At 43.0% G+C, this 27,370-nt stretch overlaps 1 protein-coding gene across 7 annotated transcripts in view; it reads left to right on the top strand.

Moving 5' to 3' along the window:
* The first annotated feature begins 15,078 nt into the window (after positions 1-15,078).
* LOC140190844 (coiled-coil domain-containing protein 60-like) overlaps positions 15,079-27,370 on the top strand; it is an 88,154-nt gene continuing 75,862 nt past the window's right edge. For 6 of the 7 annotated variants that reach the window (XM_072247736.1, XM_072247735.1, XM_072247732.1 and 3 more), the window contains exons 1-4: positions 15,079-15,141; positions 15,240-15,529; positions 15,975-16,064; positions 25,696-25,775. In XM_072247736.1, the coding sequence (XP_072103837.1) occupies positions 15,242-15,529; positions 15,975-16,064; positions 25,696-25,775 (458 nt within the window). In that variant the 5' untranslated portion in view covers positions 15,079-15,141; positions 15,240-15,241. Of the gene's footprint in view, positions 15,142-15,239; positions 15,530-15,974; positions 16,065-25,695; positions 25,776-27,370 lie in introns of those variants that run through there. The other variant, XM_072247737.1, reaches the window with a different exon arrangement.

The raw sequence follows: 27,370 nt of genomic DNA, 5'->3' as shown, positions 1-27,370 counted from the left end.
TTAAAGCTTCTGCAAAGAGTCATTATGTCAAGAAACTTCAATCCCATTTCCCATCACAAGAGTAGTTGTCAGAATACAAAGTAAATTACAATGGTTGCTTGATGACTTTCAGGCCAGGTTCAAAGACTAGCAGAGATGAAATTGTTGCCTGCCTTTCGTTAAACCTGTTCATGATTGAAGTGACTAAGGCCGTCCAATTCCCACAATCATTATTACAGAAATATCTACAGAAGAAATAAAATTACAGGAACAATAGGAGAGGCAGGCTTTAAAGATGATGTATTAACCTTTATCTATGGTTGAACTTTGGTGCCAAGAAGAAAGTACAGTACATAAGAAGGGGTATAGATAGGGTAAACACAATCTGGCTTTTTTCACTGAGGTTGGGTGAGACGAGAACTGGAAGTCATGGATTAAGTGTAAAAGGTGTAATGTTTAAGGGGAGCAAGAGGGAGAACCTCTTCACTCAGAGGGTGGTACGAATGTGGACGAGCTGCCAGAAGAAGTGGGGGATGTGGGTTTTATTTCAACATTTAGGAGAAATTTGGATAGGTACATGGATGGGCAGGGTATGGACTGACTGCCACTCTATTTACCCTCTCATATCCAATCTGGAAACAAGGTAGAACACAGCTCTATTGTGAGTGATAGATCAGGAAAATGAATATTTATTTTTTTAAAAATAAGCATTCTAGAAGTTAATGCTTGGAGAGAGACAAATCTCCAAGATCTGATTAATTCTATTCTGGGGCTTCGAATGAGTTGGCTATGGAGAAAGTGGATGCACTGGTTGAAAGTTTCTAAATTCCATAGACTTTAGATCAAGGGTTCCCAACCTGGGGTCTACGGACCCCTTGCTTAATGGTATTGGCCCACTGCATAAAAAAGGCTGGGAACCCCAGTTCAAGATGGCCCCACATATTGAGAGGTAATAAATGAAACTTCATTATTTAGGAAAGTAGAGAGAGGCAGAGAAAAGAGAGAATTGTAGACTATTTAGCCCGACATCACTTGTAAAAATAATGTTGGAATTGACTATTAAGGAAAGGAGAACAGGGCACTTGAAAAATAAGTCTTGGATTAGATAGGAAGAATCAATATGGATTTCTGAAATGCAAATCACATTTGAGAAATCTGTTTGAAGTTTGATGTTTATATTGTGAGGATGAACTAGCTAATGTGTTATACTTACACGTTTAAAAGATCTTTGATGAAGTGCCATACCCAGGATTATTAAAACAAATTAGAGTGCATGGTTCTGGGGAAAAAATTGGCCTGTATTGAGGACTAAGTAATTGACAAAAGACACCATTCAATTAAAGGGTCGTTTTCAATTTCTGAGGTTGTGCTTAATAGGTGTGATGAGGTTTGCTGCCGCGGCCCCATTGTTCACCATCTAATTTAGTGATTTGGATGAGGGGCCAAGTGGGATATACTGTATCTATATTTGCTGATGATGTAAAACTAAGTGAGAGTATAGACTATGAAGAGGGTATGTTGGAGATTCAGGGGATATAGGCAGACTCCATGAACAGGCAAGAGCATGACAAATGGAATGCAAAGTGGAAAAAGTGAGGATTTCGGTATGTTTAAAATTGTTAAATGTGGAAACAAGACAGTGCTCAAAAGGATTTGGATGTCCTTGAAAATGAATTACTGTAGGTTCAACAAGCAATTAGGAAGGCAAACACCATAAAGAGAATCGAGTACAAGACTAAAGATACTCTGCTCTAATTATATAGAAGACTAATGAGACCAAGTCTGGGCTAGTGTTTACAAGTCTGTTCTCTCTATCCTGCTCCTGGGAATCGAGGATAACTTGATTCCAGTCTGGTTTTATGGGGTTTCAGGTGGTTGATGAGGCCAGTGTGAAAATTACAAACTCTTCCACAGGCAACGCAGGAGATAGCTGCTGAGTGATAAAGCAGTTGATGAGATGGTACTGTATGTCCTTCCAGAAAAATATACCTGTGTTGGAAGGAAGGCAGTGAAGATCTATGGTATGGTGGTTTGTCATGAGAGGAGATATTAAACAGACTGAGACTGTGCATACTAGAATTCTGAAAAAAAATCATCCATAATAAAAGATCCTCACCATCCAGGACATGCCTTCTTCACATTAGTAACATCAGACAGGAGGTACAGAAGCCTGAAGACTCACACTCCCCGATACCATCAGATTTCTGAATGGTCCATAAACCCATGAGCACTACCTCGTTATTCATCTTTTGCACTATTTATTTATTTTTGTAACTTATACTTGAGCTATCCTTCTGCCATAAAACAACACATTTCACAATATGTCAATGATAATAAATCGTATTCTGATCGCATTGAAATGTCCAGAATTTAAGGGGCTGACAAGATAGATGAGGACTTGATGTTTCTTCTGGATTGGATCCCCAGGACTAAATGCTCACAGTCTCAAAGTAAAGGGTCAGCAATTCAGTACGAAGAGGAGAAAAATGTCTCCAGAAGGGCTGTCACTGAGGATGTTCAAGATAGAGGGATTGCTTTTCAGATATTCTAGGATATAGGTTTAGTGAAGGACAGTGGATCATTCCTGATTTTATTGAATGGCCAGCCATGTTTCAAGTTCAATGTCTTATGTGTACAAAATGGTATTAACAGCAGCCTCTTATTGACTTACCATCAGTTTTGTCAGGTTGGTGAGCCCGTTGTTCCTATTTCCATCCCATTTTCCTCCCTCGAGGCGTTTAACATCTGTGTGCTCTCTTTCTCGAGCTGCTGTTATCAGAAAGAAATTATGATCAGTCAGTTATCTCCATAATTGCTTCCCTCATCAATGCAACCTACCTGGGCCAGACGATTGGTTAATGTTCAGTAGTTTCTCCACACTACCTGTTTTGCCCTCATTCCTTACCTCTGCTCTCCTGCCTTCATTGTGAAATTAATATTTTCTCCCTACATCTTGGTGAGTGCCTCAGCTGCTGTCTTAGTTGCCCCCTCCAGCTTTACAAGAACATTTTCATTTTTTTTCTCCCTAATCAAGCCCGATGGTCCTTTAATTATCCTTCTACACATCCCAGCAGATAAATTCAATGCAGGTCTAGAGGGCTAAACGACATAATAAAATATCTTCTGTGTGCTCTAGCCCGCTTCCAAAATGATACAGTATACTAAAGTGGGATAAATTTTAAAGTAATTTCATAGTAACAGATTTTTATCATTTCCTTTCAGTGACACCAACAGTTTTTATCCTCTCTTTGGCTGTCGCATAGTAGTTTTTAATTTCCAGCTGTGTTTTCTGTATTCTAGATAGATCACAGAGTCATACACTACAGAAACCAGGCCTTCAGCCATCAAGTCTGCAGTTGACATCAAGCACCCTTTTATTCAAATGTTATACTTATCTCACACTCCCATCAACTCCCCACTCCACACCTCCAATTCCACTACTTCCCTCCACTACACAAAGTTACAATTAATGCAGGAAGTGGGCACACGTTTCGGTGCCGACTTCCTGCCTTTTGGTTGCTGTTGAAGAAGGAATCTGTGAGCAGCCTACTGCTGTGTGGCTTGCTGTGGCAGGAGGGTAGGCCTCTCTGCCTCGAGTAGTGCCCCTCACTTTCGATGATTGCTGGGGATATTGCAGGATGATGTTGCAATTCTGCTTTTATGGACTGTGGACTTTTTCTGGCTTACACTTTTTATAGCCAGTGTTTTTTTTTAATATCTGTTACTTTTCTGTCTGGTTGTGCGAGGAGAGGGTGTTTGGGGGTTGATCTTCTGTTAGTTTTTTATGAGGGGAGGGGTTGTTTTTGAGGGGTGATGTTCCTGTTCCGTGTTGTGTGGGGGGTTAATGATTCAGATGCCATTCCTTTTCATACTGGGGTGGGGTGGGGTGGGGTGGGATTGGATTGATATTTCTCTCTGAATGACTTTCACGTTCTTTCTTTGTGTCGTGGCTATCTGGAGAAGAAAATTTTCAGAGTTGTATATGGATACATGCTTTGATAATAAATGAAACTTCGAACCTGCCAAACTTTTGTGTCTTTGGGATGTGAGAGGAAATGAGGGCACAATGTCACAAGGAGAACTTGCAATCTCCATCTGAGACAGTGCTGGCAGTCAGGACTGAACCCAGGTCACTGGAGCTATGAGTCTGTTGTTCTACCAGCTGTGCCACATGAGATACTCTTCTTATTCTCCTTTTCCTGTATTACTTTAATCTCCTATTTGTGCTTTGAAAGTGTCTTTTGAAAATACCAAAATTCAAAATTTAAAGTACATTTATTATCAAAGTACATTATACAGTCTTGAGATTTGTTTCCTTTCAGGCAGCCATAAAACAAGAAACCCAAAAGAATTCATTAAAAAAAAGACTGAAAAACACCCAATGTGCAGAGAGAGAAAAAACAATTCGTGCAAACAATAAAAGTAAGCATACGGTATTTAGAATGAAAGGGAATATACTTAGTTTATAACTGAGCAAAGGCCACGAGGAATAGGCACCTGACATTGCCCATTCACCGTGTTCCCAAAGAACTGTTTATCCCGATTCAATGGAAGAATGGTGGATTTGAAATGTTTTGCACAGCAACCTGGAGGTGGATTGAATCAGGCAGAGCGCTCACTCAGAATAAGCAGGGTAAGCAAAGCTAGCGCTTGATTGCACACTGATGCGTCATTAGCTCTAGAGCTCATCACTCAAAGAATGTCCAAACCATCTACAGTTCAGAACTTCCATGGTTGCAAGAACTAAGACCATAAGAAAAGGAGCAGAATTATCGATTCTGCTCTGCCATTCCATTATGGCTGATTTATTATCCCTCTCAACCCTATTCTTCTGCTTCCTCCCTTTAACTTTGATGCCCTGACTAAACAAGAACCTATGAACCTCCGCTTTAATTATATCTAAGGACTTGGCCTCCACAGCTGCCTGTGGCAATAAATTCCACAGATTCACTACCCTCTGGCTAATAAAATTCCTCCTCCTCTCTGTTCTAAATTGACGTTCCCATATTCAGAGTCTGTGCCCTCTGGTCCAAGGCTCTACCACAATAGGAAACATCCTCTCCACACCCACTCTATACAGAGCTCTCAATATACAATAGGTTTCAATGAGATCCTTGCCCCCATTCTTCTAAATTCTAGCAAGAGGGTGAACTGGATTGCAAATAACAGTCAACGATGGCAACTAGAGCAGTAAACATGGGTAAAGGAAAGATGGTCCACTGTAAAGCCCAATTTATACTTCTGTGTCAAATATACGCCTTAGGTACAGCGTAGCCACATACCCTATGCTGTACTCTACGCCAAACCCTATGCCATAGTCTAACGCACACCTCTCCCAAAATGTAACTACACGTTGCGGCGACGCAGACCGCAACAACTGTGATTGGTCGGCTTGGTAGCATCGCATTTCCAATTGCTTCTTCTTCTCCACCATTTCAGAATTGAGAGAGAAGAAACCCTTGTTCAACATTTATTAGCTCCAACTCCAACATGATGTGCTCAGTTTCAATCGCCATTGTTTGAAGTACAGGAAGAAACTCAACACAGTGGCATAGAAACCGCACCGCCAACTAGCATTTTGGCGGTGAATTGCAGAGCGACGCAGACACACCAACACACAAGTATAAATGCTCACAACGGCATAGGCCACTTGCATAGGCTACGGTGTAGCCCGTACACACAAGTATAAGTCAGCCTTAAGTCCTAGGCAAAGTGATCAGGTTATAACCAGGGTAGCCAATAGACTCGATACAGATGAAGCATTGATCTTTGCAACAGTGATCTGACTCATGACATCAGGTTGTTGATGGTGACACTTTGACAATGGAAGGCGAGAAAGAAGACCAGGCTTCCAAGCATCCACCTGAAAACTTACTGTACCCAAAGAACAAAAAGTCAAAGAAAGTAAAATATATTGAAGAGGCTAGAAATCTAAAACAAAAGCAGAAAATCCTGGTCAGGCAGGCAGCACCCAGAGAAAGAGAAAGAGTCTGATCTGCTGAGTGTTCTGGTTTTACAACCAAGTAATGAAGCTGTCTTTATGGATTTATATATGTCAGACCTTACTACTCTCCAAAACAAATTATCAATTTCTGCAACTAATTAGCACTGCAATTTGTGTCAAATCACTGAACTTGCTCGTCTTCCAGTTGAGTATTCCCAGCATTTACTTTGACACTTTTCAGAATCACTTTACATAATGATCACTACCACCCAGCTTCTGTGATTCTGGAACTCAATTCATTCCCACGAATCTACCCTCCAAGACTAAATCAATCGCAATCGGCTAAAAATTATTGAGAAAGAAGCTTCATTCTGGATCAAGACAAGAGATGGGAAGAAGAAATCCCCTTCACCCCAGCAAAAAGACATCAATGCACAGTCGTGGATGCAGCAAATGTGCAAGTGTTCTCCCCGTAAGTCTGAAGCAAACTTTCCCAATGATTTTTCAGCATAAGCCCTTGGAGATAAAGGGAAAGAGAGAGCAAGCCTCCAGCATCTGCTATTCTTATACCTATGAGATGCATGAAACCAGACATCGGTGCCGTAGCACACAAGGGTGAACGATGAGAAAAAGCTGCTACATTTTTCAGACGGGCCAATCAATGGAAGCCGCTTTCAACCGACAAGTAAACTAACCCTCACAAAACAGGACTGTAAATCAAAATCCTGCAAATATCCTAGCTCCTATATTATTATACATAATGTTTACGATGCAGCATAAGATATTCAACTAGACATCTAGAATATGACAAGTGATGCATTAATAATTTAATGTATCATTGATTGACAGACTAGAGAAGAATTTCACACTGTGAGTGGAATTTTAACTTTTATCACTTGTCAACAGAAGGATGATAATGAATCCACAGCCAATTTTAAAACTCGTTCCATTTCTTTTCCAATACCCCTCGTGCATGCACAAACTGCGTAAGTCACTTAGAACCTGTAAATGACTTCCATCCCCAGCTCAATTTGTCATCACAATACCTTGAAATGTGTTCAGATAGAAATTTTTATCAGAGCCAAATGCCCTACCTTATTAGTCTATTTCAGAACTAATGTACATACATTTCATGCATAGGTTGAGAAGTGAATTTAGAAAATGATAGCAACATACTGTACTAAATTAGATTTGGAATGATCACAGGTAATCTCCCTCTGGGTTATTTGAATATCATTTTACTTAGTTAAGCCTATTGTGTGCCCATTCCAAAGTTACCAAAAGCTATACAACATTCAAGATATTTAAGCCAGCATGAATTTTGTGCATCTCTCATAACATTTTAAACTCTTAAATGAGATTTTCAGAATTGCAAATCCATTTATATTTGTTAAAGTAATTTACATCATATTTTCTGCAGTCTTTTCCATATTCAAATCAGTTAGGGAGAGGGAAAGGGATCACACTTCCATTTGGATACCAAGCACTCACAGTTCAGGTGCTGAATTTTCAGGGAAAGACAGAACTTCCATTGTTTGCTCAATCCCAAATGTAACTTCAGAAGATCAATCCCCTAGATAAGCAATATGATTTTTATTATACTTTGCGCACAAGATTCTTTCCTGTGCAGTTGTTCCCAACAAGGAACCATTTGTACACAACTATGTACAGTTCTATGCTATGGTCTGATGGGAACCCCATAATGAGGGAAACTGTAGGCTAATGTAACTGGTGGAAATGTACATAATTCACAACCCTCGCCACTGTGTTGGGGCTCACTTTAAGAGGCTGGTCTGAAGTGATGATGTAATGATGCCAAGTGCTCTTACCACACTTTGAGTTCAGAGTTTGGGGTACAATAAATGAGTTGTTATGGTTTTCCTTAAACATAAAACATCTCACGTTATTTTATTTGCACGTTATTTTATTTTATCTCACGTTATTTATTGGTGACTCTGATGTTCTGGGAGGTTCCAGAGTTATTGAACATTCTGGACAACAGAGTTGCTTTGAAACAGTCGGAGTTTTGGTTTGTACAGGCTGAAGCCTAATTCACACTGTGAGAAATCACTGTGGACCACAACACATTCTACTATCCAAGAGTGGTGAATTCACTAGAACGCCCACCCGAATGCAATAAATACCGATTGCTGAAGCTTATCTTTTACAGACTATTGAACTACCGGAATCAGAGCATGCCGAAGAGTTGCTCTCTTTGCCCGGTCTCAGCAGTGGTAAGACTTCAGAGCGAGTGGACCTCATGCCGTCTCTCCTGGGAAATCACCAACTCTTCATGCAGCTGCTGCCTGATCAAGTTCCCATAGCCTTCGCTAATGTACCCGTGAAGGACTATAGGAAGCTTGTTAAAATGGCTGATAGTCTACACCCAGCCAGGCAGAGACAATCGTCTCCTGTGGGTCCTGCTGGGGCTCAGAAATGTTCCAAAAGAGGACCTGCAGTCATCCACAGTCGAGTTGGTATGTGGGCAGCCATTATGAGTGCCAGGTGATCTTATTCCTGACCCCACAACCACTTGGTCGGTCTCTCAACAGCATTCCACCCTTATCAGCAAATTCAAATGCTTTGCATCTATTCCCACCTCCCATCATGGTGTACAGCACTCTTGGGTTCCTGTTGACCTACATTCCACCTCGTTTGTTTTTGTCCACAATGACGCACTCCAACATCTCCTTAGGCCCCATTACGATGGCCTGTTCCGCATTTTACAACAGAGAGAAAAGACTTCCGCCACAGATAAAAGGGCATAAACCTGAATGTATTTCTGTTGATCACCTTAAAGCGGCCCACCGAGATTTGGAGGATTCTACTCCCATGACCCTGGTGTCACAACGTGATCATGAGTGTGTCAACGCACCTCAGGTTGAGCCAGAGGTACCTGCAGATCCTCCACCCATGGAACACAGGAGCCGAGCCGGGCCGCTCATCCGAGCTCTGGACAGGCTCACAATGCCGGTTTTAGTGAATTCTGGGGAGGCCTGTGTAGGGCAACGTAATTGGTGGAAATGTTCATAATTCACAATCACCGATATTGAGTTGGGGTTCACTTTAAGATGCTGGTCTGACATGATGACATAAAGTTCTGTTACCCCACTCTGAGTTCTGTGTTTGGGGTACAATAAACGAGTCGTTATGGTTTTCCTGAACCTAAAACACCTCACAAAGTTTTATTTGTGAAAAATCTATAAAACCACCCTAAAGAGCGAAATGAAAAGCATCTCATATATAAGTTAACGGTCATCAAAAGCAAGGAGTTTGTTATTCCATGAGCAGAGAGCTGGCATGCTAAATTTAAAGAACAACAGTGGTGTCGTTACTAGAGCTGCTGTCAGTCAGCACCAGGGAGCCCGGGTTTAATCCTGACTTCTGGTGCTGCACGTGTGAAGTTTGCCTGTGGCTGCGAGTTTCCTGCTACATCTTAAATCCAGCAGTTTAGTGCCTCAAGTTTTTAGGGTTCCTTAAGATTGTCATAGCTGGGGGGGCGTAGGGGTGGGGGTTGTGGGAATGCTGCCAATGACTTTTGTCTCAAATAGCCTCTGACAACCAAGTCCAGCTCCTGGCCTTCATGTGCGGTTTAGCTACTAAGCCCAGTGGAACACACATAAAAATTGCTGATGAGCACAGCAGGCCAGGCAGCATCTCTAGGAAGAGGTACAGTCGACGTTTCAGGCCGAGACCCTTCGTCAGGACTAACTGAAGGAAGAGTGAGTAAGAGATTTGAAAGTGGGAGGGGGAGGAGGAGATCCAAAATGATAGGAGAAGACAGGAGGGGGAGGGATGGAGCCAAGAGCTGGACAGGTGATTGGCAAAGGGGATACGAGAGGATCATGGGACAGGAGGCCCAGGAAGAAAGACAAGGGGGGGGGCCAGAGGATGGGCAAGGGGTATATTCAGAGGGACAGAGGGAGAAAAAGGAGAGAGAGAGAAAGAATGTGTGTATATAAATAAGTAACAGATGGGGTACGAAGGGGAGGTGGGGCATTAGCGGAAGTTAGAAAAGTCGATGTTCATGCCATCAGGTTGGAGGCTACCCAGACGGAATATAAGGTGTTGTTCCTCCAACCTGAGTGTGGCTTCATCTTTACAGTAGAGGAGGCCGTGGAAGCCCAGTGGAACCTTTTCTAGCGTTAGGAGAAGGGGCAAAGGTTGCTTCGGGCAGGTGGGGCTCATCAGCCATAGTTGGCACCTCATCTAGGAGAAGGAAATCTCTGATCTCAAACCTCCGGTGATTTGCAGCTATACCCACTCATGGGGAAGGCTTCCGGAGTAAACGCTGAGGGAAAAATCTGGAGTTGGAATCCCTAAGGCAGCCTTACAATGAGTTCAATGCTGACTGGCAACTGCCGAGGCGCTGCTGGTACCAGACTGTATCATTCCTTTGGGTTCATCAGCTGCGTGCCGAGGGGGAGTCCTGTTCATGGGCAACAGCTTGCTTTCCATATCGTACTGCCCTGGCTTGAGTTTACCTTGCAATGTCAACACTATTTAGGAGAGGACGTTCCTGCTTCACCTCATAGCGTTGACGCAGCACGGAAAGCAGCAGTTATCGGTTAGATTATGAAGATACGCAGTCCTCTTTTATTGTCATTTAGTAGTGCACGCATTAAGAAATGATACATTATTTCCTCCGGTGTGATATCACAAAACACAGGGCAGACCAAGACTGAAAAAACTGACAAAACCACATAATTATAACATATAGTTACAACAGTGCACAATACCATAACTTGATGAAGAAGTCCCTGAGCACATTAAAGTTCAAAGTTTCTCAAATGTCCCACATCTCACGCAGGCGGGAGAAGGAAGAAAAACTCTCCCTGCCATGCCCGACCACAATCCGACTCTGAGTCATCCGAAAGCTTCGAGCTCTGATCGGCTCTCCGACACCGAGTACCAAGCGCCATCTCTGTCCAAACGATTCGACCTCCTTCTCGGTCGCCAAAATCAGGCGAGGCCGGGGATTTTGAGGCCTACCCTCCAAGAGATTCCCGACCACACAGTAACGACGGCAGCGAATGGGCGTTTCAGAAATTTCTCCAGATGTTCCTCTGTGCTTTCATGTCCCTCTCCATCAAATCAGAACTGTCCACGGCCCCTGTTTAACAGATACAATATCATTTTTCACTGGAGGGCTGCGCACACGCAGGAGCACTGCTATCTCTCCTCCCGCATAAGCTACTACGCTCGATTGGCATACAGTGTGGCACCAGGGATTGCTTCTGATGGTGGGAGGGATTCTCAGATCTCACTGGACAGCTGCTGCCTGCCTTAAGCTGGGCATCCCCCGGTCAGAAAGGTGCGGTGTCACCACGGTCTGCTTTCCTCCTTGGGTGCCCGCGAATTAGGTAACGCAGACTGAAGACACTGACAGCACAACGAAAAGAACCAGCTCCAAAACTGGGATGTTGGCATATTCGAATAATGATGACTGGCCTCTCTAATAAACTCCATGATGTCATCGATGTCTGGAAGACAGCTGAAAGGCTTCACATGGACATAGCCACCCTCCAGCAATCGCATCTGATGACTCAGGAATGCTGAAGGAGAACAACTACATCTTTTGATTGGCATTCCGGATGGTGTTACCAAGCAACCACCAACCCCTGTACTTAAGCCCAAAGTTCAAAGTAAATTTATTATCGAAGTATGTATATGTAACCATACACTGGCATAAGATTTATCTTCTTGTTGGCATTTGCAAGGAAAAACTAAATAAAATATAATTTATGAAAATCTATACATAAATGAAGATTGACAAACAGCCAATAAACAAAAGAAAACAAACTGAGCAAGTAAAAATGAATTGAGAACATGAGTTATAACGAGTCCTTGAAAATAAGTTTGTAGATCATAGATTCAGTTGAGAGCAGTGGTGAGTGAAGTTATCCACGCCAGTTCAGGTGTCCAAGTAGCTCCCCGTTCCCATGTTTGGGAGCTCATGCAGGTCAAGACTGGAGCGGTCAGCAGCTGTCCACTAAGGAAAACCAACATACACAGCACACACGAACATGGATGATACTTGGTGCAAAGTCCATACTCATGAGAGGCATGGATAAGAGAGGAAAGTCAGAGATTGTTTCCTTTACACAGGGAGTGGCGGGTGTCTGGAATACACAGCCCATGGATGGTGGTAGAGACCAATACAATAGGGACATTTAAAAGGTTCATAGATAGGCAAGACATGGACGTGGGAGGAATGGAGGGTTATGACCTGGTAGGAGGGAAGTGTTAGATTAACTCCGGAAGAGGTTTATATAGATCAGCATGGCACCACGGACTGAAGGGCCTGTACTGTGCTTTTTCCCAGGACGGGGGAGTCCAGAACAAGAGGACACCGGTTTAGGGTGAGAAAGGAGAACTGTAAAGGAGATCTGAAGGGTAAGTTTTCATACAGAGCGTGATACATATCGAGAGCAAAATGTCAGAGGAGGTGGCAGAGGCAGATGCAATTATAACATTTAAAAGACATTTAGAAAGATATATAGATAGGGAGATGCGGTAGCATTGCAGTTCGCGCAATTGCTTTTCCGTGCCAACGATCGTTAGCTAGCGTATGATTCCCACCGCTGTTCTGGAAGCACTTTGAAGGTCCTCCCCGTGACTAAGCGGGTTTCCTCTAGGTGCTCTGGTTTCCTCCCACATTCCAAAGACACATGGTTAGGGTTAGTGGGCATGCGACGTTTCCAGTGGAAACATGGCGACACTTGCAGGCTGCCCCAGCACATCGCAAACAATTACACAAGTGACCTATTTCACCATGTTTTGATGTTTCAGTGTACATGTGACAGATAAAGCTAATTTTCTTCGATCCTTCAGAAGGATATGGGCCTGGTGCAGGCAAATGGGATGAGCATAGTTCGACATCACAGTCATCACAATTCCATGATTCTGGGAAGGAAGACAACACAACCAACGACGATATCCTCCAAACAGTTACAATGCGACTTCTTTCACTTCTTTTACATCTTCTTTTTCTGGTACTGTTGGAGCCTGTGATCTACATTTTGGTGGTGCGTCTTTGGGCCGGTTGAGCGATCTGACACTTTGCTGCCCTTGGGTTCCACAAGGCTGTGAATGAAGCATGCAGCCTGGAAACAGAGCACGGGCCCATGATCGACTCCATTTCTCACTGATCTCGCCAATTAGTGCTGGGGTAAGACTGAAATCGTCGAGGCCAGTGTGGAATGCGAGACAGTGTTCAGCACTGTCTACTAGCCTCTCACTCGCAGCTGCTGGAGGAGAGTGTCTGGGTGTGGTGGCCTCTCTCTCTCTCTCTCGCTCGCTGCTCCCGAGGGAAGGTCCTCGCATTTGAATGTCCTCTCTCTCCTTCAATGCTGTCGGAAGACGGTGTCGGAGCTCTTAGGCAATGTTTAATCGATGCAGTTTGTAGATTGGAATCTAATTCATGTTATGATGTGTTTCTAGCTTCTGTTTGCTTCCTTTTAGTTGCTATTGGGCAAATAACAAACTCTGAGCTGAACTGAAATGCATCTGAACTCTTTCGATTCTGTGTTTATATTCTGCTTTTTGCTCTTTTTTGCAGTTTGCATCATTTGTTTTGTGTGTGTGGGGGGTGGTTTGGCATTTTGTTTGAACGGGCTCCATGGTATTCTTTGTTTCATGGCAGTCTGTGGGGAATATGAATCTCTGGCGTGTATTATACTTTGGTAATAATTGTACTTTGAAACTTTGGATTTTATGGGCACAAAAAATACATAAGATAGAAACAACCACAACCTAGGAGTAAATATACACCACCTGCACCCACATGCCAAATACTCATGCGCAGTTGCATGGAACTGCAACATTCACATCCCACACGTGCAACCTATTCGTGTGGAAATGCAGGTACTGTACAGCACACATAGGCAGGCACATACACTAAAAGAAACGGAACAATGATGCCCATAGGTGAAGAGAAGATGGTGGCGCGCAACGGCCACTCCAGAATGAATATCTGTTATTTGTCAAGCAGGATGCCGTGCACAATCCTGATTTGATGGAGACGGACGTCAGAAGCACTGAGGAACATCTGGTGAAACTTCTGAAATGTCTTGTCTCGCTGCTGCTACTACTGTGCGATCCAGAATCCGGTGGGGAAGGCCCCGAATCCTCGGCTTTACCTGTTGCTTGGCGGCCGGGGTCGAAGCGCTCGGTAGAGATGGTGCTCAGTGTCGGAGGGCTTGTCGGAGGCTCGAAGTTTTCGGACTGACTCAGAGTCGGCTGTGGTCGGGTGCTTCCAGGGTGCTGCATTGGCAAGTTTGCAGCGCTGGAGGTTCATGGCAGGGAGAGTTTTTCTTCTTTCTACCGTCTGCGCGAGATGATGGGACTATCGGGACTTTGAGACTTTTTTTTTACTGTGCCCATGGTCTGCTCTTCATCAAATTACGGTATTGCTTTGCACTGTTGTAACTATATGTTATAATTATGTGGTTTTTGTCAGTTTTAGCCTTGGTCTGTCTTGTGTTTTTGATACCACACTGGAGGAACATTGTATCATTTCTTAATGCATGCATTTCTAAATGACAATAAATGAGGCCTGAGTGTCCTCATAATCTAATCTAATAATCTACACACAACACTTGTACAAACTTATTCAACACATGCAACCAAACTGCTCGTGGTCTGTTCTCAGGGGCAATGGCAGAATGAAGGCCGGCATATCCTGAGGCACGCTAGGGACGCCTAAAACCGTCCCTCCACCCCGACGGAATTAAAGCAACCAAAGACATCTTGCGGGAAGGATTCCCTCTGCCTGTATTTTCTTTTCGTGTGTGTGCATGCAAATGTTGGCTGTCTGTGTGCCGCGGATATTTATTATGCGTTGCAGTCATTTTTTTGCCCAATTGTACGAATACCACTGGCGTTCATCAGCGTAAAGTAAATTAATGCACAAACACCACGCATCCTTCTCAACTCTGCTGCCCAGAGTTTAAACGCATTTCGTGGAGAGGTTGAGCAAATACTTGTCCCTTGGTTTAACTGAAAGAAGCGGTGTGTCCACTTGGTAACATTTCTATTCCACTAAACGATAGTCGGGAATGCAAACTCTGAGGCGGTGGTGAAAGTGCACACGCTGTTCACGTGGACCCAGCGCCGTCCCCGTAACCCGGGAAACTGAACAAACTTGGGGCACGGTTCTCATTGACAGGAATCCTTATTGAATATTCGGTTCTCAAACTGCGTCGCAAAGGTTGCCGGTGGGTTTGGGATGTATTTTTTAAAATGTTGACTTTGCAATTTACAAAATTAATCTTTATGGAAACTATATGAAGTGTACTTCTTTTTCTCTTCCCAGTCATGCCGGCCGGCTGCAAAGTGTTGGACCCGCGGTCTTTCGTGGCGATAAAGCCACTTCCCTTCCCTCCTGCCCAAGGGCTGAAGGTGCAGGCGAGAAGTCTGACCGTCTACAGGCCCTGCGAGCCCAGCAGGGAACAGGTTTTCCGCGAGAATTACCGCCGGAGGCAGAAGCAGCTGCGCCAGCAGGGCTACCGCTCAGTGATCTGGAAACCGTACGAGGCGATCGGCCAGCCGCTGCGCCTTGGACACACGGAGTTCATCCTGTACTCGCTGGGGCAGCTTGATCAGGTCAGCACAGCGATGGGCTCCCTCACTAAACACGGCAACATACTGTACACATATCCCGACACAACGCAACATTCTTAATTAGCAAGTACTCACTTGTGTTCAGACCATGCATAATAAAAAAGGATTATCTAAGTTTTGACATGATCAAAACTAAGTTTAGGCTGCAGTCTTGCACCATTTTTATAAAACTTTCCGTTTTTCTGTAAAGCCCGTTCTCGCATGTTGTGCCATGTGAAATGAATGATGGATGTCTTTGTTTTGAGAAGATATAAGGCGCTTTAAGTGAAGAATTTCTTTACCTGATTATTTAGTTTATGAATCTCAAGGGAAATCAATCCCCTCACTAATCGCTGCAAGCACTGCTAGAATTAACAGTTAGAACTGATGTGATGATGATTTCACTACAGTACTTGAGTGGTTTTGCTTCGTTTTTATCTTTGTCCAGACCATGATTGATGAGACCATCAGTAGCATGGAGGAACGCCCAGAAGAACCCAAACACTCCAGCTCAACAACTGTGCCAAAGGAGAATAAGGTGACCTTGAAGAAAATGCTGGGGAAAAAAAACCCTGAAAACATGAAGTAAGAACAGAAAATGCTGGGAATTCCTAGCAGTGTCTGAATCGAGAGAAACAGACTTGATATTTCAAGTCAAAGATCCTTCATCAGAACTGGAAAAAATTTCAACAATAAATGGAAATGGAAAAAAAATGAACTGCATATTCTGATGAAGGGTCCAGACCTGAAATGTTAATTCTGTTTATCTCTCCACAGATGCTGCCTGACTTGCTGAGGGTTTCCCACACTCTTTGCTCATATACTTGATGGAATTGCTGATTTCTCTTGCACTGTCTGGAGTAAGCTGCAGGCCTCAAACTGACGAAAACAATACACAGTACTCCAACATCTATGAAAAAGAGTAAACTGTCAAAGTATTGAGCTGAGACCCGTTATCAGGACGTGAGTCCTGATGAAGGGTCTTGGCCTGAAATGTCAACTGTTTACTCTTTTCCATAGCTGCTGCCCAACTTGCTGAATTCCTCCAACATTTTTTTGTGTGTTGCTTAGATTTCCAGCATCTGCAGATTTTCTCATCACAGTACTCCAAGTATGGCCTCACCAAGAACAATTGCAATATACTGTCTCAACTCCTATAGCCAGTGCCTTGACCAGTGAAAACCAGCATGCTAAATGCCTTTTTCACCACCCTGTGTGTCTGTGATGCTGCATTCGATGAACTATACATTTCTACTCCTAGGTTCTCCGTTCCATTACACTTCCTGGTGCCCTATAATTCACAGTATAACTCCTAGGCTGTGTTGATTTTCCAAAATTCATCACCTCACACTTATCTATACTGATATCTATTTGCAACTCCTCCACCCACTTCCCTAACTGATGAAGATCCCCTTGTAGTCTATAATCTCTTCTTCACTCGCAACGACACCTCCTCATTTCAGGACATTTGCAAATATGACTTGCTTCCAAGTAATGTATATAAATAATGAATAACAAGGGTCCCAACACTAACTCTGTGGCACATAATTAGTTACCAGCCTTTGTTTCAAGTGCTCCTACTCAAATGTTCACCATCGCCCATCGGCCTCTGAAAGTGCCACTTTTCCTTTCTACCAGAAGTATCACCTGCAGCACTTTGCCTCCGGCTATCACCTCCCAGCCTCCGTTGCTGTTTCAGTGCTTCCCTCCACTTCTGAGCCCATCTGGCAATCACACCCCTCAAAAGGATCCAACTACCACTTGGTTGCTCTTGCTCCACCTCAGCTCTTTATACGGGCTATCTCCCTCTGTTCTTTCAGTCCAGATTAAGAGGTCTTGACCCAAACCTTGACTACCAGTTTCCCACCGCAAATGCTGCTTGGATACTGAGTTCCTCATGCAACCAAGGCAATTAGTACACATTTTAGGATCTGCATTCCCTCATATCTCCATCTCACAAATCCTCATAGGAAGTAGTTAATAATTAAATGTGAGCACCTCTTTCCTCCGGGTGAACTTTTGACAGTAGCGTATTGGAAAGAGTTGGCTATTGCTGGCTGGCAGTGCTGATGGTTTGCTGGGCAGTTGAGCAGAAGTGTTTTGAGCGTGTCCTGTGGCATTTGATGATCTGAATGGGTAACGTCCACAGCCATATCGTGTTATTTTTGACACTTCAGTATTTGTTATTGTTTCTTGGCGCTTTGCAGATAGACTCTGCAAAATCCAAGCGCTTTGCAGATAGACTCTGCAAAATCCAAGCGCTTTGCAGATAGACTCTGCAAGATCCAAGTGCTTTGCAGAAAGACTCTGAGTGGAAGTTCTGGAGTCCCTTGTTTTCAAAATAGTGCACAGCCCTATTATGCGGTGTGATGAGGAGCAGATTCCAGTCTTCGTACCATCATCTGAAATTAAAGTTATGTTGAAATTGTATAACATGTTCAGGCCAAATTTAGGGGTATTGTGTGCAGTTCTGGTCACCTAACCACAGGAGAGAGATCAATAAGATTAAAGGAATGCAGAGAAAATATACAAGGATGTTGCCAGGACTTGAGAACTTGAGGAAAAGGTTGAATAGGTTAGTACTTTATTTTCTGGAGTGTAGGAGAATGAGCGGAGATTTCGATAGAGGTATACAAAATTATGAGGGGTACAGATAAGGTTTTCCACTGAGACTAGAACTAGAGGTCATGGGGTAAGGGTGAAAGGTGAAATGTTTAAGGGGGAACTTCTTCTCTCAGAGGGTGCAGAGAGTGTGGAATGAGCTTCCAGTGGAAGTGGTGGCTACGGGTTCAATTTCAACATTTAAGAGAAATTTGGGTAGGTGCGTGGATGGGACAGGTATGAAAGGGGACTAGTCAGATTAATAGTTTGGCCCAGACTAGATGGGCTGAAGAGCTTGTTTCCATGCTGAACATAACAGGAACATTTTAAAAGATCCTTAGATGGGAACATTGATATAAGAAAAATCGAAGGTTATGCATTGTATAGAAGGGAAGGGTTGGACTGGTCATGGAGTATGCTTATATGGGTCAGAATAACATTGTGAATTAAATTGCCGCTCTGTGCTGCACTGTTCTATGTTCTATAGCTCAATGAAAATGAAGCTCGAAGAGACAACAATAAATGGAGTCCCTTACGATCTTGGCCAATAGAGACGTGCAAATCCCTCTCATTGAAATCAGCTGTTTCTACAAGTGTAATTTCAGGATTACAGGATATGAGGGTGTGGACTGACCAGGAACGTATAGGGTATTCATTTCCCAATGAGTAAATCAGAGGGTCAGCGTTTAACAAGAGGTTGAAATGGGAAACTGGAATAAACAACAGGATTTAAACTGCCAGTTACTCTCTGATTTGGCACTTAGCCACCTGGTACTTATCTGAGAAAAATATGACTGACTGTGTGCTGAAGGTTTTTTATCAGTACTGCGGCTTTGATTTCACAGAGGCACTCAGTGGCCACTTTATTAGGTACACCTGTTTGCTTTTTAATACAAGTACAGGTTTCCCCCACTATCCAAAGGTAGAGCGTTCCTATGAAACGGTCTGTAAGCCGAAATGTCGTAAAGCAAAGAAGCAATTACCATTTGTTTATATGGGAAAATTTTGTGAGCCTTCGCAGACCCAAAAATAACCTACCAAATCATGCCAAATAACACGTAAAACCTAAAATAACAGTAACATATAGTAAAAACAGGAATGATATGATAAATACACAGCCTATATAAAGTAGAAATACTTTTCCACAATCATTACTGAACTGTTCTCCGTAGCGAAAATCTCGCGCAAGCGCCGTCGGCAGAAAATCTCACGCAAGCGCTATTGGCAAGAACACTCTCTCCAGTAACCTTTAAGCTATGAAGCTGCCAAATCATACCAAATAACACGTAAAAATACACAGCCTATATAAAGTAGAAATAATGTATGTACGGTGTAGTATCACTTACCGGAATCGGGAAGGCAGCGCCGAGCGCACTGATGATGGTGTGTTAGGCTGAGTCAGAGTTTGGGTGGTGCAGTGGCTCCCACCCTCCAGGCTGCCGAGCGATACATTGCCGCGAGGCATGCTGGGGTGCAGTGGTAGCCGGGAGGCACACAGCACATCTTTTAAGAAAAAAGCCGAAACAAACATGCTAATTAATTAGGTGCCATCCGGCACGTAATTGTCGGTCCAGATCAGTGCCGATTTCTGATTGCATCGTCTCTGATCTGGGCCGACAATTACATGTCGGCGGGACCTAATTAATTAACATGTTTATTTCGGCTTTTTTCTTAAAGATGTGCTATGTGCCTCCCGGCTACCGTTGCATTCTCCGCGAATCGGTATCTGTCCGTGACCTGGGGGTTGGGGTGGTGGGACACTGGGGTGTTATCTCGTTATCGTCTGTTTCCATTAAGGCAAGCAGGTCATCTTCTATCTCTGCCCGCCTCAATGTCGAAGGTGGAGGTTCATCGTCTGCTGTGGCTGATGTGGAAGGCTTGCTTGACTGCTGAACCTCACACATTTTTCTATCACACAGTTCCTTGTAAGGACTCAAACCATCCTGTAAATATCCCTTAAACCGACGTACCCTTTCAAAATTAAAGTCGTACTTTATCATTACTCATTCGGTTTCGATTGTTATCCTTTTTTCTTCCAATTGCTTCAGCTCTTCATCTATCAGATCTTGGTCATGGGATGCCAAAACCTCTTCAACATCATCTTCATCAGCTTCCACAAGCCAAACTCACTTTGTCCTTACTTCATTCACCATGATTGAAATGCTTAATTATGTCTAGTTTTACGCTGTGTAACACCCTTAGGAGATCTTTTAGGCTTTTCGGACACCATGGAACTCATCTTGCAAACGGCTGCTCACAGGCACGTGTTTAAGCAATCCCAGCAAGAATGCCGTTCCAAATCCGGGGAGAGCGGCTGCCTTTTATCGCGCGCTGCTTTTTTTTTTCGTAACAGTGAAAACACCTTCTGAAAGTGAAAACAGGGTACTAATGTAGGTCTTTCATAACAGTGAGGTTTCGTAAAGCAAACGTTCGAAAAGCGGGGGACACCTGTATCTAATCTGCTAATCATGTGGCAGCAACATAATGCATAAATGCATGCAGACACGGTTAAGAGGTTCTGTTTTTGTTCAGGCTAAACATAAGAATGGGGGAAGAAATGTGATCTAAGTGACTTTCACTGTGGAATGATCGTTGGTGCCAGACAGGGTGGTTTGAGTATTTCAGAAACTGCTGATTTCTTGGGATTTTCACGCACAGCAGTCGCTAGAGTTTAGAGAGAATGGTATGAAAAACAAAAAAAAAATGCAGTGAACGGCAGTCTTATGGGCACAAATGCCTTGTAAATTTTATTTTCTTAGATTTATTTATTGAGAGAGGTCAGGGCAGAATGGTCGAATGGGTTCAAGCTGACAGGAAGGCAACAGTAACTCAAATAACCATGTACTGAGTATATGTTTGTAGATCTGTTTCTTTATTCCCTGCACATCTCATCAGTAAACACAACATTTGGATTCCTATTGCCTACAGCTTGTGCATTGTAAAGTGCTGTTCCATCCCTCTTGTATAGTCATGAAGGGAATCAAGAAGAGAATTATGAAACGAGGGTTTCAAAACCTTTGAAACACCTTGCTAGAATTGAATGTTGTTGGTTACAATGCAGCATATTTGACTCGTACCAACCTGAACTTCAGAAATCCCCTAATGATAACAGAAATTATCTTCTAACACCTTTTACCCTTGGGCTGTTACACTGCTGTAAGTCTGCTACAATACACTTATACATAAAGTGATTGTATATCGTAAGCACACGAAATTCTGCAGAAGGTGGAAGTCCAATGCAGTGCACATACACTACTGTTTAATGCAATTATCTTTCCAAAGAATTTATTTCTATTGCTAACTGGGGACTGATTGTGTTTCAGTTTCCCATTAGACTTTAACAAATGCATTCAGTAGATAACTCCATCCATTTGTTGTGCATGAATGTATACTGTCACCTCGGGAATTCCACAAATTACAGCTTAATACGATGGCGTTACCCAAAACTAAAATTTTTTTTTTAGTAAACCTGGCCTAAGTTCCTCTGTAATTTTTTTCAGCAATTCTCAGGTAATTAATTTTGAAGTTTAAACTCGATAGAAACTTTAAGCACCGCACACAAAGTTGTGGAGAAACTCAGCAGGTCGGGCAGCACCTGCGGAAAGGAATAAAGTGTTGATGTTTCAGGCCAAGCCTTTCATTGGACACTTTATGGTGACCCGTCATGAGTCCTGATGAAGTGTCTACGCCTGAGATGTCAAATCTTTATTCCATGCCATAAATGACACCTGACCTGCCAAGTACAGCATTTTGTGTGTAATCCTCGGGATTTCCAGCATCTGCAGAATTTCTTGCGCTTTGGATATTTAGTTAAAATGACTGTCATGGTGGTGATACGTGACTCCTACTGTACTGGCCCTTGGTGACTTCGTAAAAAGTACATTTATTTATTATCAAAGTATGTATGTATGCAGTATACAACCCTGAGATTCATCTTCTTCATAGACATCCACAAATCATAGAAAACCATGGAATCTGTTTAAAGAAAACATAAATCCCCTGCGCAAAAAAAAATCGTGCAAACAGCCTAGTTTGCCTAGATTGATGCCAAGTGGTTTGTTAGGTTTATTCTTCTTCTGTTTCAATATAGAAGTAGTAGCACAATGAAGTGGATGCTGGGCCATTTTAGAGGGTGGCTAAGAGCCAACACAAGGCGTTGATCTGGAGCCATATAGAGAGGTAGGTCAGACAGGTGCAGAAAGTGGGTTTTCCTCCCCAGTGTGTTTTTATGACATTCTGAAGGAAAACGTTTTCTGTTATTGTTACTTTGACAAGTGTTCTTTTTCCCAAATTGGAGCTATAGAGTCACGCAGTACAGAAACAGGCTCTTTGGTCTACCCTGTCAAATGTTCATCAGTACTCATCACATCTTTTAGGACTTGTTCCATACCATTCAATGCCTTGGCAATTTGAGTGCTCAATAAAAAAAGTCGTAACTGTTGTATGTGTAACTCTCGCTTCAGCAAGCGGCTTAATCTATGGGGTGATAACCCCCGGCCCGGCCAAACTTAAGAAATCTCGTTTGGGCGGATGCTGCGCGATGTGTCCTCTCTTACAAATCAGTACCCTGAAATAACAAACAGTACACAATATGCGATTAAACGATTAAGCTTTATAATTCTGACTTTGGCTATATGGTTAGTAAAGAAACAAAGAAAAAAGAGAGCCCAATCTTATTAAACAGTCTGTTGCGTAAAGTTGGAACTCACTGATAAGTTGATCATTCACCATTGACCTCCTCTGATTGTCGCTGCCCTTCGGACCCTCGCTCCGAGTCCACCCCATCTGGTGGTCTACCAAATCTCTCCATTGGCATCTTCTCTCCTCATCTCTCCCCAGCAAAAGCCCGTGAAAAAATCTTCCAGATTCACAAGACAGAGCAACAAAATCCTGATTGCCTAACATGCATACCACAGTCCTGTTATCTCCATCCATAACCCAAACATTGCTGCTACAGAGAAAGCGTTACCTCAGCAGTGAACATTACAGAGAAACCATTTCATTAGCCTTAGCAGTGAAATATTACAGAGAAGCCATTACAGTGCATTACATAAGGATACTCGACTTTATCAGCTCAAGAAGTGCATTCCTGATTTTAGCCAAGTGGCAAAAAAGTTCTCCTTCAGATAACCACTAAACCGCTTGCTCTCATCCTAAACCTATGGCCCCTAATTTTAGACATCTCTGCTATGGGGTTAGGCACGTCTGCTTTTTAGATTATGAGGACACTCAGTCCTCTTTTATTGTCATTTAGTAATGCATGCATTAAGAAATGATACAATGTTCCTCCAGAATGATATCACAGAAACACAGGACAAACCAAGATTAAAAAACTGACAAAAATCACATAATTATAACATATAGTTACAACAATGCAAAGCAATACCATAATTTGATAAGAACAGACCATGGGCACCGTAAAAAAAGAAGTCTCAAAGTCTCTTGAAGGTCCCATCATCTCACGCAGACGGTAGAAGGCAGAAAAACTCTCCCTGCCAAGAGCTTCCAGCGCTGCAAACTTGCCAATGCAGCACCCTGGAAGCAACTGATCACAGTCTGACTCTGAGTCCGTCCTAAAACCTCGAGCCTCCACCAGCCCTGCAACACTGAGCACCAAGCACCATCTCTACCGAGCACTTCGACCCCGGCCCCGGCCGCCAAACAACAGGCAAAGTTGAGGACTTAGGGCCTTCCCCTCCGGAGATTCTCGATCGCACAGTAGCAGCGGCAGTGAAGCAGGCATTTCAGTAGTTTCTCCAGATGTTCCTCTGTGCTTCTCACATCTGTCTCCTTCAAATCAGGATTGTGCACGGTACCTACTTACAAATACAATATCATTTTGGAGCAGCCGCGCGCGCTGCGTCATGCCATCTTCTCCTCCCCTGCGGAGATCTTTTATAAACTTAATTTAAGTTCTATGAGTTCAAAGTTCAAAGTAAATGTTATTATCAATATCACCATATATAACCCTAAGATTCATTTTCTTGTGGGTATACTCAATAAACCTATAGACTAGTAACCATAACAAAATCAATGGAAGATCACCCAACTAGGGTGTTCAACCAGCGTGCAGAAGACAACAAACTGTGCAAATACAGAAAGACAAAATAATAACAGTAAATAAAGAAGCAATATATATCGAGAACATGAGATGAAGAGTCCATTGTTTTGGGGGGTATTTCAATGATAGGGCAAATGAAGTTGAGTAAAATTATCCCTTTGATTCAAAAGCCTGATGGATGAGGGGTAGTAATTGTTCCTGAACCTGGTAGTGTGAGTCTGTGTACCTTCTTCCTGATGGAAGCAGTGAGGAGTGAGCATGTTCTCAGTGGTGGGTGTCCCTGATGATGGATGCTGTATTCCTGTAAGAGTGTTTCACGTAGATATGCTCGATGGTTGGGAGGTCTTTACCCGTGACGGACTGGGCCATATCCACTACTTTTTGGAGATCTTTCCATTCAAGGGCATTGGTGTTTCCATAGCAGGCTGTGATGCAGCCATTCTGTATACTCTCCACTGCATATCAATAAACATTTGTCTAAGTTTTAGTTGTCATTCCGAATCTCCATAAACTCTTAAGGAAGTAGAGGTACCGCCGTGCTTTATCTGTAATTGTACTTATGTGCTGGGCCTTGGACAGGTTCCCCAAAATAATGACATCTAGGAATTTAAAGTTGCTGACCCTCTGATCCTCATATACCTCTGATTTCCCTCTCCTGACGTCTATAATCAGCTTCTTAGCCTTGTGGATTGTCAGTCCAAGCATGTCCATTATAAGCCTGCTAACTCAACTGATGCAGCATCGGTGAATCCAATAATTAATAAAGGCATCCGTTAGACTTGTGAGACCATGGATCTGCGCCTGGAAAGTCTTCACTCTCCGGGGCGCAGACCTGGGCAAGGTTGTATGGAAGACCAGCAGTTGCCCATGCTGCAAGTCTCCCCTCTCCACGACACCGATGTTGTCCAAGGGAAGGGCATTAGGACCCATACAGCTTGGCACCAGCGTCGTCGCAGAGCAATGTGTGATTAAGTGCCTTGCTCAAGGACACAACCCGTTCCCTCGGCTGGGGCTCGATCTCACGACCTTCAGGTCGCTAGTCCAATGCCTTAACCACTTGGCCACGTGCCCACACGAACCCAATAATTACTGGCTTAGGTATGGGCATGTAGTGCTATTTCCTTGGTCTCCAGTTTGGAACACTTTTCAAAAGTTAAAATTGCCTGAGTAATCATGAAGATCATTTAAAGCTCTGAGTCTGGATCTCAGTAACAATGTAATTATTACAAAAGTACATCCTTTGTGTGGATCTTTGATTTACAAGATTCATACCTGAATTGTCATTGGCTCACATCACTTGGTATAATGAAAAGGTAACAGTCCTTCTGAGTTACCAGTCTCCTGAAAACAGCAAGGAATTACATGAGTTTCCACTATTATTTTTTGGTATTTTGTTCAAATCACCTTGAAAATAGTAAAGCTCATTCTTAGTATTTCTATATTTTGGACTAATTCCAAGCTTGAGGTAAAGGCTCAGTATGCTTTTAATGCTGCTCTAATTCCCTAGATGCCTGCTGAAAATCGTATACATCTGAAGCACAGAGACAAAGACCTGAAAACTATCAGTAAGGATCTATTGCACACCAGGTAAGGGCAAAGCATCACAACGAGCAATTAAATTCTCGAGGCTTGAACATTCAAAAAACGAAAATACCACATATGCTGGAAATCTGTAATAAAAACAGAAAATGCTTGAGGTTTTCAGGAGATCGAGCAGGTGACAAAGAAGCATATAGGGTTAATATTTGGGGTCAGTTGAACCTATTATAATGTAAGATCATTGACTGAAACTTTCATACTCCTTCTCTGTGCAGGTGATGCCCAGGATGATGACAAGTTTGAGTTAATTCAGATCAAGCCAGGACAGAGGTTTTGGTGCTGTATTTGCTCCCAATACCACCAGGGCTGGGATGGAGAGTAGAATATGACCAGGTTTTCTCATAATTATAAATAGCTCCTGATAGTACGTGCTTATGAATATTGGTAGAATCATGTTCACAACAGGGAGTTCAGTGCCATCAGGAAAGACTTGGTCTGGTTTAATGCAACATGTACCGAAGTACGGTGAAAAGTTGGTCTTGCATACAGAACAATTCATTACATTGAGGTAGTACAGGTAAAACAATAAGAGAATGCAGGATAAAATGTAACAGCTGTAGAGAAAGTGTAGTGCAGGTAAATACTAATGAGGTCAAGAGTCAATCTTATTGTCCTAGGGAGCTGTTCAATAGTCTTAAAACAGTGACGTTAAAGTTGTCTTTAAGCCTGGTGATACGTACTTTCAGACTTTCTTATCTTCTGCCAGATGGGAGAGGGTATAAGCAAGAATGTCTGTGCTGGGTGGGACCTATGATTATGGTGTCTGCCTTACGGGGCAGGGTGAAGGACAGACATGCTATGTTGGAGCCGGAAAATTTGCTGACACTTGTGGGCTGCCACCAGAACACCCTTGGGTGTGTTGGTTGCTAATGCAAATGACTTATTTCACTGTACGTTTCTGTGTACAGTATGCGTGATGAATAAGCGAATCTTGAGACAGATTCCCTGGAGGAGAGGAAGTGTATAATACAAAATTAAAAGGTAACCATGACTTGTCTCCATTGCTTCATCCAAAGTCAAAATGACCTGCTAAGTTCTGATATTTTCCCAGTGCTTCCTAACTAGATCAGGAGCATCCGTGTTTTACTCAGTTCTGATGCAGGATCTCAGCCTGAAAGGTCCACAGCCCCTTTGCTTCCTGTTGACCGCTGACCCACTGAGTCCCTCCAGCAGCTTATAATTTGCTTCACTCTCTTGAGTTCTGGAAGTTGATAGATTTGGAAGAGTTCATTGTTTAATTTTACTGCTGTTTTCCTTCCAATGACACGGCCACGTGAAAAAGAAGAAAATAACACCTCCCGCAAATGCCCCTAAATGGGCAAGTGGCATAGTACACAAAGGCTGGGAAGATGTTAGATTCATTTCCTCATTCCACCTGATCTCTGATGAGGGATGAAGTTGGTTCAACTGCTGGACTTACTGTGTAAATAAAAACAAATCAATCAATCTAATTGCCTGGCCATTGTAATCCAGTACCATAATGGACAATGGATCTCAACAAGATTAAGCCAAGTCACCTATGATGTCTTGTTGATGGAATAGCTTTCTAATATTTATTTGATTACTAGAACATTAATGGTTTT

Source organism: Mobula birostris, chromosome 31 (assembly GCF_030028105.1).
Source record: "Mobula birostris isolate sMobBir1 chromosome 31, sMobBir1.hap1, whole genome shotgun sequence".
NCBI lineage: Eukaryota > Metazoa > Chordata > Chondrichthyes > Myliobatiformes > Myliobatidae > Mobula > Mobula birostris.
Note: the sequence above shows the minus strand (reverse complement) of the source record. Positions and strands in the feature narration are given on the sequence as shown.